This window comes from Hetaerina americana, unplaced genomic scaffold (genome assembly GCF_022747635.1).
Source record: "Hetaerina americana unplaced genomic scaffold, ioHetAmer1.1.p SCAF_1, whole genome shotgun sequence".
Classification (NCBI taxonomy): Eukaryota; Metazoa; Arthropoda; class Insecta; order Odonata; family Calopterygidae; genus Hetaerina; species Hetaerina americana.
In genome coordinates this window covers 45,837,297-45,851,937 of record NW_027286069.1, presented here as the reverse complement: position 1 = coordinate 45,851,937, position 14,641 = coordinate 45,837,297, and the positions used below count along the sequence as shown (strand labels likewise).

The window sequence follows — 14,641 nt, the reverse complement described above, 5'->3', positions numbered from 1 at the left end:
AAAAGATATAGTTCACTTCCCTCTTTTTGCCTCTTTTTAATGAGTGGCCTCTTTTACTAAAGACTGTAACAAGTACCCTATCCTATAAACTTAACCTCTCAGGGTGAAGATGATGATGGAAGATTGTAGAGAGAGAAGGTGGAGCTTTGGCCGCACCATTATTTATGTAGACGCTAATAGTTTTTATTTTTTAAGCTCCGCTTTTCAACGTAATATAGTAATTAAGAAATAAGAGTACTAATTTGGAAGCCATTAATAATTGCAAGTTTGTAATTGTTTATATTCTCAACTGATATAGCATTGGTGTGTGTTTCAAGAGCAAATCAGTATTGAGTCAGGTGAATTGTTGGAACACTGCCCGCCTTTGGGGGTGGCAAGAGGTGCGATGGCACAGGACCCCATGTTTTTATGCATGTAATATATTTATTTTTTATAGCACAAAATACTGCAGCACAATATCTCTAGTGTCAGCACAAAGAATAACTTATAAGCAATAGAAAGCTTGCAGCAACCTTCGTCCTTGTACAGTTATTATTTGCTGTCTTGTCGAAACAGTAATGTTCCGGCTGGTCACATTGTTACCACACCCGCTACATTATAACTACAATGTCAGGGCCTGCACAGTGGCCCTGCTACCAAAGAGGTCGCCTCTAGATGGGAAACTGAGGAGATCATGGCTGCTGCAGAAAGCAAGACTTTCAATCACTAATGCCTAAATGAAGGAAAAAATATACCTACTAAGTGTGGAAAGAATTTCACAGAAAGATTTACAGTGTAATGAACTTCTGAGGAAATTAACCAACCAAATTGCAATTCCGGTTTATTTTATTAAATTTCAGCATCAAGCAAGTAAAATTATTGATTGGCTGAAATAATTGCAGATTTTCAGTACTTCTTATTTAATAATTTTGACAGAATTTCAAAGTTCATGTACACTATTTAATTATTCATGCAGTAATATTTGAGATAAGGCTTCATATGTTCATTTAGGAAAATGCCACGGCCAAATTATCTTCAATATGTATAGGTATGGGGAACACACTTATATAATTTTATTTTATCTTTTAGGCTGGTGACTCTGGTATGACTATTCAACAGCGACGATGTCTCTGCTGGGTAGTTGTGTCCCTTGTGTGCATTTTATCAGTGGCAGCGATACTTGGAATTACGATAGCTGTAGTGTTTTGATTACTCGAGATAATCAGTTGGCCTAGTTGGGAATGTAAGAATTGGGAAAGCAAGGGTGAATCCAGGTGCTTCCAGTTGGGACTTCAAAAGTTATTCAAAAGTGCTCAAGCCTGGCGGTCTCCAACTTCAAATGTACGCACAATACTACTTCTTCTATGTATACCTGTCTCTCTGTGTCTTCATGTTTCTGTATCATGCAAAAAATAACCTACCTTCCCATGTCCCAAGTGCTCTAGTGGTGAATTAATAATTTAGGCCATGTGTAGGAAACAAGTGTTCTGAAGCAGTGTTATTAAAATTAAATACAATAAAAATAACTCACACTCCCGAATAGAAACTATCTGTTGCTCATTAAATATTTCTTATTTTCATAAAAGTCTCAGAAACTTTTTTCTTCCCATCGGAAGGGAATAAGGAACTAGGCTCTCTAGACATATGTAGCATGTCTAAGATCAATGCACATGCTAGGCTGCAGCCAACATCTGCCCATAGTTATTGTTTTAAACAGTCTGAAAATGAGTGTATGTTCAGAAAACTATTGGAAATGGAAGTAAAGAGCTTGAAGTATTGACGGAGAACCAGTGATCTTATTTCCCACGGTGTCCATTGCGTCCTCCGTCCGGAACCCACAGGCACACCGTTATAGTTTTCAAAAGGAGGATGGTAACATTCTGTTTTGGAGTCAATGACTGCAACTGAAAAGGACTCCAATTGTTAACATATTTTGTGGAGTAAGTGATTATGAAGTTGTTCGGCCTATTATAGCATATGTCAAATGGAATAGACAATATAAATATTGTTACTTGTTATTGTACACTGCAAAGTGATAATAAGATTTTCAGACATTGACAAGAGAAAAAAAAAGAGTTGAGCAGGGTGTGAATTTTGTTAATTATTTCCTAAGATGAATAATTTTTTACAAATGAAGTTGCTTTGTTGAACATAAATTTTATTATTTAGTATGTTTACATTTGTAGTATTCTGATAGTCAACATTTTCATATATTTTTTAAGAAAGATATGCGAAGTAAAATGTGCTTATTTTTAAATACTTTTTTTTGTTCACACCATTAAATTGATATGGGTGGTAGGGTTAGCAATTTATTTTTGCAATTGGAATATTTTTAATGAAGTGCCATTTTTGCAGGCATCAACATTTCATTTCAACTGCCAAAGTGGAACAGGGTGGATTTATATATTGGTACATTACTTAACCTCAAACTTTTATAGATTTGACTGAGGCATATGTACTTTCTTTTTTCTCGTAATGTATTGCAGTGATGCTCTGAAATTTTCATAGGAATTGGTTCTAATTGGTTAGCTAAATTAGATCCTTTTTAATGTGTTTTACTGATGTATAACTTGTAAAAATAACGGTTTTTAATGTCAGATACTGTGCTGGACTATGCTTGCTGTTCATGGTTGTACAAAAGGTGATATTACTGAGTGTATTACTTGCATAATCTTGAGCAGTATTGTATCACAAGTCATGAATACTACATACTTACTACAATTGGTAAGTGTAAAAAGACTGAAATATTTGCCTCTACACTCACAATTTACATTTATATCTTAGTTATTTGACAGTATAATATTTTGTGATCATTTGCATTTTTAGCAAATTAAGTTCATCAATAGAAGAGAGAACTCTAAGGCAGCTATTATAATTTTTTCCCTTGGATTAGAGATTTCTTGGCACACAACTGCAATTAATTTCCTTTAAGTTTATTTCCATTGATCATCATCTTTTATATATTTTTAATATTTATATGAAGAAGTAGAGTTGTAAGCTGGGAAAGCATTACACTGTCCTAAAAATGTAGCTTTACCTAAGACCTCTGATGGATTCTTGAAGACAAAAAATAAGGTATTTATATTATATACACATCTAATTCTCTTAATTCATGAGGGCAACAATAGGACCAACGCAAAATTTGTGAATGTATTTTAGTGTGGCAATTAATTTGATACAATTGAAAATTAAATGAAGTTCATGTCCATCAAGTGTTTCTGATAGTTTGATGAATTTCAGTGGACATAACATGTATTTTGATCTTTATGGAAGGCAAATGTGGTTGGTCACTGCATTTTGTATTCCCATTTATGTTGACAATAAACCTAATGTTATTCCTAAAATATTTCATTGGTACACAATGACAATATTTTGTTTTTCTCCTGTGCATTTTATTTCAATCTTACATGATGAATATGATTTCATTAAAAATATCTCTGGCATTTCCATTGTCTACATTATGTATGCACCACATTTTCAACACATTAAAACAAATTTCATGAGTTTTATAACATGTCAACAGTCATTGTTCATTCCGATGATCCTTGTCAATGCCATTCATTGCTCATTTACCTGCTATCGTTTCAGTATGAAGTCACTTCTGCACTTAGTCCCTTGGATATGTTTTTTTTTTAAATGAAGGACATAATGTGTATCTAAATTTGCTAATGCTAATGCATATGTAAAAGGTAGAGAAAAATTATTTTTTAGAAAAATAATGTTTTTAGCTGTGCACCTGAGGAGACAAAATGCTTGCCCACGTTTGCCTTCCACATGGGTGACTGACAAGTCTATAGGTACCTTATCATCTAAAAGCCCTAATTGTACAGAAAATTGTAAAATGTGAATTTCCTTTCCTTTATATGGTTTATTTAAGTATAATTATCTACAAAAAATGTGTGTTGGCTAGTGCTTATGAAGTGACTGTTGTTCATAGGCAACCACCAATGAACTAGTAATGGATTGCATATATCTATATTAAATAATTACATAATGGTGATGCATACTCATTTATGAGTACTCTACCAATACCAATGCTCTCTGAAAATAAAGAGCACAATTGATTAATTTTCACTGATAAAAGATAACAGATTTGAAGCTACAACAGAATAAGAACCTATCGAATCAGAAGTGCCAAATTGCTAGATTCTTTAAAATATGTCACAAAATTGATGGAAAGTAGGTTAAATATTATGGGCTTTGTGGATTATTTCAATATCAATGTTGTCAGTAGATGCCTGAAAATGAAAACGTATCTCATTTCATTAAATTAATGTGTCACAAATTTCAATGTTGATGGATTTATCAGCTTTTCAATGGTAAACTTGCAGAAGATATGCTCTCCAGCAATAATTTACCGATCCAGACACCATAAATTGAAACATTATGGTGCAAGATTGACCTTCAGACTCTCTAGACTCTTATTCTGCAGTATTGCTTTTGGCTGTTAGCATCACAGAATTAATGAATTATATTTATTGCAATATGTAATGATTGTTGGAGTGATGTGAAAAAATGATGGCAACAAACTATAAAATAAAAATTGGGGTTCAAAGTGCCATGAGTCCATGGGATTATGAAGTCCTTATCAGGAGGTTGGAGTCTCCTCAAAGCCATCCAAAATTATCAAGGGGGTATCTATATGGATAATAAATCTGTCATGTCAAGAATGAATGAGTGAAGGTAAAGTTTCAACTTCATATATTTAATGTACCTATGTGGAAAGTATGAGAAGTGTGAAATGATATAGAAAGGAAAGAGCAGACATTTAACATTGCTTTTTTCAAAATTTTTTGTGATTTCTGAGAATGGTTCCTTGTTTTACTGCATATTTGATTTCTGGTTTCATAGTTGTATTCTTTTATTTTTCTCAGTGCTTTCACATATTCTAAGAGATTGGTATAGTATTTGTAATTTATGGTGACCTCTACCCTGTGGTGGGCAGGATATTCATACAGCTGCTCAATTACCCATGTCACAGGTGAAATCTGCCACTCTCACACATGCATGTGGCACATATGTTAGCTGCCATTCTTCTTTGGCAGTTGATACTATACATGTATGGTTTCAATCCCCTCACACTTTGAATGTTCTCACACCTTTTAAGAATTGAAAGATCATGTTATATACTATCTACATTGAATGTGTTGAATGTGCTGGAAATGAGTTGCCATTAGTACCTAGCTTTCTAATACCAAATATGGAAACAGTTAGGTATGACAAACAGGACCTCTACATTCTTATTGCATTATGGTCAGGGATAGTAGTGAATTTTTGTGTGCATGAGTAATCATTTGATGACATTTTTGTACACTAACTGGATTAAACAAATTATATGGAGGCAAAGAGAGGAAATTTTGGGGGGTATCAAATTTTCAGAGTGCAAATGCACAAATTTCATAATCAACAAATGTGAACTAATTTCATTTTCATATGCATTTATCCTTGATTTATCCATGGTTTGTTGAGATGTTTGGCTGAGTTTGAAGTGAGGAAAAGAGATGCAAGACTAGTGATGGATTACTGAGGCTGTGCAAGTAGTTAGTACCCATAGCATTATCATATTAAAGGGAAGGTATTTTGTTTGAGGTTGATATGTTTAATATTTAGGCATATTGTTTAAATATTAAATTTGTTCCATGAGAACTACTATTATAATAATGTGACATTAAATAGTCCGTAACCGTGTGAACATGAAATGAAATGATGTAAAAACATGGCAAGGACTTTCACTGCCTAAATTCTTGATTCAGCTCCTCTGCATCAGACCAATGGTAAAAGTTATAATGTTTTTATTTTAGAATAACAGATAATAATTTTATTTTATTGATTTCTGTATTGATTAACCTGAGAAGTTAATATGAATAAACAGTAGTGCAAATGTAATAATTTATCATTATTTATTTAATTAAAATAATTAGGAACATCCAGTTGCTTAATTATTTTACTATCCCAAACTTTAGAATATATGTAACTTGTTTGTAACTATGTATCATAATGGAATTAGTTAGATGTGTTGGGTTTCATACCTTCGAGGAACATCTCTCACAATGGACTAGTTTGGAAAATAATATTACTCCTGAAGTTATGTTGTTAAATGGGTATGTAGATTTGTACCATGCAAGTAATAATTGCGTACTTGACCACACATTAGCATAAGATTAACATATATTCTCATTAATTATTCTCTTATGATACACTTTAATCTATTACTCAAGTGTTGCATATCCTTTGTTTAATATGTTGAACCTTAATTGAATTTTGTTTCTTTTCTGTTCTGCCAGCATTCATACTAATGTCTCTACTAAATGAAACATTTTTATTTTGGACTGCTAATTAGCTGGTGATAAAACATCTTCTTTTAGGAATACCTACTTGAGTACATTCCAAGGCATAAAATGTAAATGTAAATTGTCAAATTTTAAAGAATTATATTTCACTTGCAATTAGTTGTCTATATGTGTATCTCTATATTTTGCTCTTGCACTTTTCCTTAGCTATAAATAAACAATTTCTTTTCCATTTGTCATTCTAATGGCAATTTATTTAATTCCTGCAAAATTATGCTACAGTTTCAACTTTACAGAAAAATTATTTTCTGCCAGATCATAGTTTAAAGTTCTCCAGTTAATGGGTGGAAGTTGAACAACATGCAAACCTATTTTTAGTAGCAAGATAATACAGGGGTGTCAACTATATCAATTAACAAAAGTTCAGTCACTTTATATTCTAATATGAAATGTAGATAGGAAATCTGGAGCTCTAGTGATAACATGTTCAAATTCCATGAATGACAGTTTTCCATCACCATCAACATCACATTCCTCTACTACTTTTTCACAGACTTGAGTGACTTCTTCTGGAGCTAGTTCACTCCTTGTTAGTAACTTCAGTGTTTGTTCAAGATCACTTGGCCCAATATGGTCATCACCATCAAAATCTATTGGATGAAAATGTTAAGTAAAATATTAAGCATATTAATATAGCAATGGATCCTGCAAAATTGAGGGCATAGTATTTACAAAGGAAAGCTGAAGGTTTTAGAGTCATTCTTTTAGTGTTGACATTCTACATAGCTCAAAGTGCATATCATATTAATTTAGCTGCCTTCACATTTGTGTACCTAATTTACGTGTTTTAAAATAGAATGGCAAAGTATTTCAATCTGACTTTTTAAGAAGAATGGCATCCAGTTTTCCAATTTTAGAATGGGAAAAAAATCTGTCAGATTTAAGTTATTATTCTTATCCTCATTACATACCACATTCATCAGCTATCCAGTTCATATTATCATTGGTCATAGAGTCCAAAATGAAAGGTTGGAGGCAGATAGACTGTTGTACACATTAATGCAAGGATTGCTTTTTAGGTTTGAAGGAGCAAAAGTCTGGAATTTTACCATGCAACTAACTACCTTATTAGTCTTGATCTGCCATTAAAATTAGCTCCTCCATAATATTTTTATTTGTAGTCATCCATTTAAGATTGGTTATAAATGGCAGCCAACTTAATACCCAAACATTTATTAGGGTCACCTATCAAGACACAATCTGACACTATGTTACAATTAACCCCTCTGCAATTCCACATACGTCCTATGTCCCTTCATTCCACCAAATATGCCTATCCTTCTCCTCCTGCTAAGTTGCTTGCCTAATGTTCTCTCCTCTATCACAGTCATCATCATTCCACATCAGTCAAAATGCTCTCCGTCCACCTATCCACCTGTCCACCTTCCTTTGGATTTCTCCCAACAGTCCTCTTGCTTCCCCTACCATGACCAGTACTTCATTTGTTGTCTTTTCTGTCCATTTTACTTTTCCATTCTTATCCACAATAACACTGCAAAAGCCTCCAATCTATAACTATCATTTGCATTCAATTATCAAGTTTCTGCATCACACAAAACTATGATCCATATCAAATTTTTCACCAATATTTTCTTAAAATTCTTACTCAACATCCCTGTCACCAATGCCTTCCATTTTGTGGACACTTTTTTACCTAAAGCATTTCCTAGTCTTTATTTAATGTCCTTACTACTTTGACCATCCTGGTTCAAGACAGGTCAACTGTTCGAAACTCAAACAGCTTTTCTTTTGTTTGCTTTGATCTTCATCCCATTCTTAAATATATTCATTTTCTAATGCATCCAGCAATTGTTCTAAACCCTTGGCTGACTGACTAACTAAAGCTTGATAGTTCACCGATCTGATTCTATGAACTTACCTACTATCACTTCCACCTTTAACCCTTCTCATGCCTCCTTCACCATTATTTCTGCACATATGTTGAAGATAACAGATGATGGTGGACATCTCTGTCTTACTCACCTCTCTTATATTCTTACTTATTCACCTGCCACTGGGCACTCCTGTCTTACCCCTTTTCCTAGCACTGCCCATCCCAACTCCCCATCCACCACCTGAGTAGTCTGAGAAATGTATAGGTTGCAGATAAGTCACCTATCCCTCAAATATTTTCTTACCTGATGTATTAAATTTTTAAATATTATCAAATTTACCTTATTGAATGCATTTTTGAAATCCACAAAACAAATATATAAATCCTGATTGTACTCTTTGTTCCTTTATCTTAGTGCCCTCATTACTGCTATGGCATCACATGCATGTCTTCCCTTCCTGAACCCAAACTGATTATCTAGTTTATTTTAGTAAATTTGATGAAGAGATGTCAAGTAAAAATATGATGAGCTAGTACTGATTCTTCATCCTGGAATGTATGGAACTGATTTAATTTATCAGGACAAATATTTTTTGGATATATTGATTACTGCATCATGGATTTTAATTTTGCCATTTCAGTGACAATAACGTTAAAGTATCCGATATGATATTTTTGGCAAACAATACTGGCCAATTACTGATTCATCCAACTAATTCTTTCAAGGGTCAATTTCATATTTATTATATGACATGGGGAATACAAATGTCACCTGGCAAGTTTCCCGGGAATGTACAGTTTCATTTAATATCGGTTCTTTGTCTACAGACTCTATTATAAGAGGATTCCTTTGTATTAAAAAGGAAGAAATCAAAGTAAAGTTGAAAAAAACAATCAATTTTAAATTTTAGGGTGAGAAACCTGCCACTATGTAAGTTATTTGTTTTGTGCACTGACTACTAATTATAGTTGAGAAAAAAATCTTTGCAAACAAATATTACTGATACATAGAAATGTAAAGCATCACAGCCAGTATTCCAATTTAAAAGTTACTCAATTTAAATTTAAAATCATAATGCTTGGTTAAGTGTTCATCTCACTATAATAATGATCCCAATCATTCAGCAATCACAATGAAGTATGTATAGTTAGGTATAAATGTCCCATTTTTTATAGTCGGTTGAATGATAAAATTTATTGAAAAGCTTAAAAACATAGTAGTATAACTTTGTATTCAACACAACTCCACTGTGAAATACAAACTAACTTTGTAATTTCTAATTTATACTGCTGTTTAAAATTATCCCACCACAGTAGAATCATTACTTTATTTTTAAGAATTCAGATTCACATTTTCATTGTGTAACAAAGATTGTTTAAGAATTTTGTAGAAATTATTGAAGTTCATTTATTTATATATTATGCTGTTTTTCTGAATGTAGTCCAAACAATTACTTTTTGTTGATGTGTATTGCATTATCCTGCAAAATAACATAAATAAACTGGTCAGCAGTGCTTTACATGGCCAAATCCTTTTAACCCATTTAAACTAGTCAATAATGCTATTAATAGGGTTATTTTATATCAAGAAAACATGAATTTATTTTGCATGGGAATTTTTAGAACATACCTCTAGTGTAAAGTAGGGGACACCTGTACTTAATTTTCACATCTTTTGTTTCATCAAACATCGACATGCATGTATATTATTTTCTATTCTTTTAAGGTTCAACTAATGGTTATGGACATATGGAAGGATGGTTATGGACATGGTAAGGAAGGCTGTTTGACCTCCAGTAGAAAGTAATTTATTTAATGCTACATGAAGACGATTGGGGTAGTTAAGAATTATCTATTGTTAGTATAGAGATAAGCAATCTCCTCGAGTTAAAAAATTTAACTCGAGGAGACAGTTAACATTTAACCTTGTTCTCCCCTAGAATATGTATTAGGGTCCTTTGCTCAACAGCCTTTGATCATTCAATCAATGAAAAGATTTGTGTGCCTTTGATTACAAAATCGATGGAGTCAGCAAAGAAAGCTCATTTAGGTTTCTATCAAATCATTGGTTAAAGTGAAACTTTGAGGGTCAGAAAGTGTTAAGTAAGAATGGTATTCCTCCAATATGTGATCTACCTCCTGCAACCCTATAGCAGAGAACTATAGGACACCTTTATTGTGCTGATATTAACCCTGCTTTGTATACTTAAATAAGTAAGTTTTGAAATAGTTTACCCATCCTAATGCTTAACCATGGCCGGCCGTTTGTGAGGATACTAACATTTGGCAAAGAAATTGATTTCAGGAGAGTGACCAGCCAACTCTTTTTTAAAAAAGCTTGGATTTCTTCATAAAAATGTGAATCACCAACAAAATTATGTGAATAATGATTCAGGAATCAATACACAGGCAATCAAATGCTCATAGCCAATAAGAATATGATACTAGTATAAAAATATCGAGAAAAATGAGGCAACTGCCACTCCGGTGGTACCTAGATGAATGCTGCTGCCAAACAATGAGGAATAAATCTCAAGGTTTATTTGCTGATTTTTTTAATGATATAAAAGCTTTGTAGCATTACTTTTTTCAGTTTTTTCCATATTTTTTCTTTTCTTCAGCATTTTTATGCATGAAAATTTTAATTAAATCCAAATCAGTAAAATATGATAACAACACTTCAAAGTACACCACTTCAAAACTTTTAATAGCATTCATTTGATAAATATAATCTTTCCGCAAATGTGAAAATAAATAATATCCAGTCCTTAAGATTATTTTATTGATCTAGAGATAAGAGTAGATCACTGTCAGGAAGTAGTGATTAAAATCATGGTGGTATATCACATGCTAGCCGGTAGTCACATATTAGAAGAATACTGTAAATATTATAGAAAATTATACACAAAACTAAATATGATTAGAGAATTTTGAAAACTATATATTCATTTAAAAAACTAGTTTATTTTTGAACAGTACCACTTATATGTAATTTTTACACAAACATTTCAACATAAAAATGCTAAAATTTAAATAATGATGCATGCACTCTGTGAGGAATACTTACCATAAATCCGAAAGGCATATAAAACCTTGATATCACGTGGTGCCTGCTCACTAAATACTGATAAAAGGTCTAAAAAATCTTCAAATGTCATGTCTCCAGAGCCATCTCGAGAGAACACTTCACAGATTCTTCTCCGGAAAGGATTCTCCTGAGGAAGGAGGGTGAGGTTTTTAGTGTCTGTCTGTACTAGTATTTTACAAAAATTGCAGGTATTCTGATGTTTGTAGGCAATGCAATTAATCCAGGTAGCTCCAGGATAAAATGTACTAAATTCACTGTGTACTTATTGAAGAATGGTACAACAAGACAAGGGTATATTAATGGCATCTGGAACACCATACATCATAGTTTAGTTGGAGACTTAATCTTTGAGATTTTATAATAGATCCTCTAGATAATCTGAGAACCCTATAGTAAGCAGCCAAATACTTTGTCCACTAAGTTAGCATATCATTATTGACTCCTAATAATGATGTAAACTTAATTATTCATCAATTCTTATCCAACTGGGTTTCAGTTAAAAGGTGATCACAATAGGTAGGTTACTTGTCCTTATATCCTTAGTTTTGGTGAGCAATGGCTACAATGTTCATTCCTTTTATTAACCTTTAGCCTCTAGTAATATGAACTCATTTGCCTAGGTAGGTAAAACATTGACTGGGTTTAACGTTGACTTGAGGCAAATACTTTCATAATATGTATTTTCTTGTCTTCTTGAATCAGATATCAGCCAACCAATCTTTGCCTTGAATAAGAGGATTCAGTAGTCCAATGGGTAGAGTGCTGGACTGCTGATGTCAGGTCCCAGGTTTAATTCCTGGGGACGTCTCTGTGCACCTTCAGCTTCACTCAAGCTTGTGGTTTTTTGGGTACCAGATCTTCAGTACAGAGGTAGGTACTATCCCCGTACCCTGATGTGTGAATTCCAAATGTCATATGGCTTAGTATTGGGTGAGATCTACCTTCCTCTATAAAACTGACTGGGTTGATATCTGTGGTAGTGGTCCTGAATTATGAACGAATCCCTCCACCTTCATGGACAATCCCATTTATTCCAAAACTCAGTGAATATGGCTGCTAACCTACCTTTTCCCTTCCATAAAAATAACTCAAATTGGTGATGATTGCTATCAAAGACACTTTTTGATTATATTATTTGTAAACATGATACAAGGCTTATGAAATATTTTGCAAATGTACAAGTTCTACTGGTGCTTGGAATTATAAGCACATCTTGTTATGTGATTCTCTCAGGATCAGGGGCTACTATAATTACAAAAATCTATCTCGATCTGTAGCAAATGAGAGGGAGTTAAATGATATGATTGTTGCGGTTTATTTTTACAATGCATAGTTAGAGCAAGCCAACATAACGACACACCTCTACCTGCTTGTCCACCCTCCGCTCTACCCTGATCCTCTCCCTCGCAACCATGTCCTTACCATTTGTGGCTTCACATCACAAAAAGAAAATAATGAAACCCCGTTAAACTTGCTTTGTTGAAGACGAGATTTTCCTTAGTCTCTCTGAAAACAGTGCAATGTACCACATCGACAGCTTTATTCTGGCATTCGTTATTAAGGTATTATTCTGGTACTAGCATCCCTGGAGACGTGTGGCCATCAACCAATTACCTGTACGGCATAACCAATCTTAAAAGTGCAATCATTTGTTTACTTTGAGACCCTCATATTGGATAGATATGAACGTATAAACAAATAGATTCTTTATTCCATGTGGAAATATTGAACTCTCAGCTGTTGGAAAGGTTTGAGGCAGATATTAGGGCTCAACAATCACATTAAATAACCGAGAGGTGAACTCGGGCTTTACAATTCTCTCCTGTACTCTCCCTCTAAATTCCTATTGGGGCTGATGAAATATTTTTGCTATAAATGCCTTGCATTCGCTTTCGCACGTTAACCAAGACAACCTTTTGCCAAAGTGTCTTACTGAATGTTATAAGAAGGAACGCACATGAAATCAGCATAGCGTTTCGTCTAAGATTCAACCCCGACTCGGAATAGTGAGATACATACTTCTTCTTGCTTAAATTAAACCAGATCTGATTTTACCCTCAAAATCAAATATAATTGGAAATAATATATCCCATTTCATAACGAAATTCCAATCATAAAAATTGCTCTCATTAGAAATAAAGGAGCTAGTTGGAAAAATAGATTTTTGACATACTGGTGAAGTGTTAGCCGTTATTTTTTTGCTTGGAAATACTATACTTAAATTCTTACTCTTAGTTCTTGAAGTGTCTCCATTTTCTCGCGCGGAACTTGGATTGTCATTGCTTCATTACCAGTCATAGTTTTTGGGACTAATTCCGGACTCACCTCCCGAAAGCGTTTATGTACCCTGTAAAGTTGTCGTATAATTTGAGTCAGTTTTAATCAAAAGTACTTTAAAACATCTAGATTCACCTGGGTCTGTTATGTATTTACCTTAGAATTTCCTTGCGGGTGAAAAAAGTGCAATCCTGTTGAGAAACAGAAAGTCAAATTAATCTATATGTATCACTGCCTCATAAATGAATAGGGGGATTTCCGATCACATCTTTAACGAAAGGAATAAAACATAAAACTTGAAAGTTATTCATTGGCAAACAATGAAAAAACACAATTAAGGCAGGTGCAATGGAAAATCTTCAAATTTACTCACCGCACGAAAGGAAATTTTCTTATTTGATTAATATTTGTTATCCAAACCTAGGAACTGGTACAGTAATGCAAAAAGTAACGATAAATATCAGTCGTTTTTTATATCGGTAGTCACTCCATAAACCAAAAAAACTTTTTCTCACGAACATGTTACCGACTAAACGATGGGTTGTTTCGTGTGGAATGACTCCGACGAATCAAAATATATAACATTTACTCTGCAGGAATTTTGCGTTGTTCAACTCGCCTTTTCTTCCACTTTACCGTTATAAAAATACTTACCTGATAGTCCTCCAGTTGCTGTTCCGTGAACGTTATGATCTTATTTCCCATTGCACACGCCTTCAGTCAGTCCGCCGTTACTCTTCAATCTTCGAAATGTAAGAAACGGAGAGATGATGAAACTCCAGAATGTTCAGTAGGCGAGAGGGAGAAAGGGCGATAGGCGAGCAAAAGAGACAGAGAGTAGGAGGAGATCCGAAAGACCAATGTTTTAGTACGTGTTACTTACAGAGGGCTGCGAGAGAGAGAGAGAGAGAGAGAGGAAAGGTTGCGTCGGGACGTGGGTGTGTGTATGTGAAAGAGCCCCGCCCCATTGGTTCCCATGGAAACGGCCCCATCCCATTCGCTTTTTTGTGTTTTCCCTCCATTATCTCCTCCATTCATTCCTCATATTCCCCGTTCTCACTTAACAGCTACCCATGGCCACCTTCTCTGCTCCTTCACTTCTTTCAACGCCTC

General features: G+C 34.0%; 2 protein-coding genes across 2 annotated transcripts in view; one reads left to right on the top strand and one right to left on the bottom strand.

Moving 5' to 3' along the window:
* LOC139685469 (uncharacterized) overlaps positions 1–2,037 on the top strand; it is a 278,351-nt gene extending 276,314 nt beyond the window's left edge. Inside the window, exon 7 of the mRNA XM_071582490.1 lies at positions 1,069–2,037. Coding sequence (XP_071438591.1) covers positions 1,069–1,188 — 120 coding nt within the window. The 3' untranslated portion in view covers positions 1,189–2,037. The remainder of the gene's footprint in view (positions 1–1,068) is intronic.
* A 4,664-nt stretch (positions 2,038–6,701) lies between these two features.
* Positions 6,702–14,233, bottom strand: Cib2 (Calcium and integrin binding family member 2). Its single transcript, XM_071582483.1, has 5 exons — positions 14,183–14,233; positions 13,685–13,719; positions 13,481–13,598; positions 11,231–11,378; positions 6,702–6,919 (listed from the first exon to the last, which is right to left on the bottom strand). The coding sequence occupies exons 1-5, from the start codon at positions 14,231–14,233 to the stop codon at positions 6,702–6,704; spliced, it is 570 nt and encodes a 189-aa protein (XP_071438584.1).
* Positions 14,234–14,641: the final 408 nt, after the last annotated feature.

Excerpts from the sequence above, each read along its gene's own strand:
- Cib2 (XM_071582483.1), bottom strand. The coding sequence starts at position 14,233 with ATGGGAAATAAGATCATAACGTTCACGGAACAGCAACTGGAGGACTAT. Across the intron at positions 13,599-13,684 it reads ACCCGCAAGGAAATTCTAAG|GGTACATAAACGCTTTCGGG; the intron begins GTAAATACATAA and ends ACAACTTTACAG. Across the intron at positions 11,379-13,480 it reads AGACACTTCAAGAACTAAGA|GAGAATCCTTTCCGGAGAAG; the intron begins GTAAGAATTTAA and ends CTCCTTCCTCAG.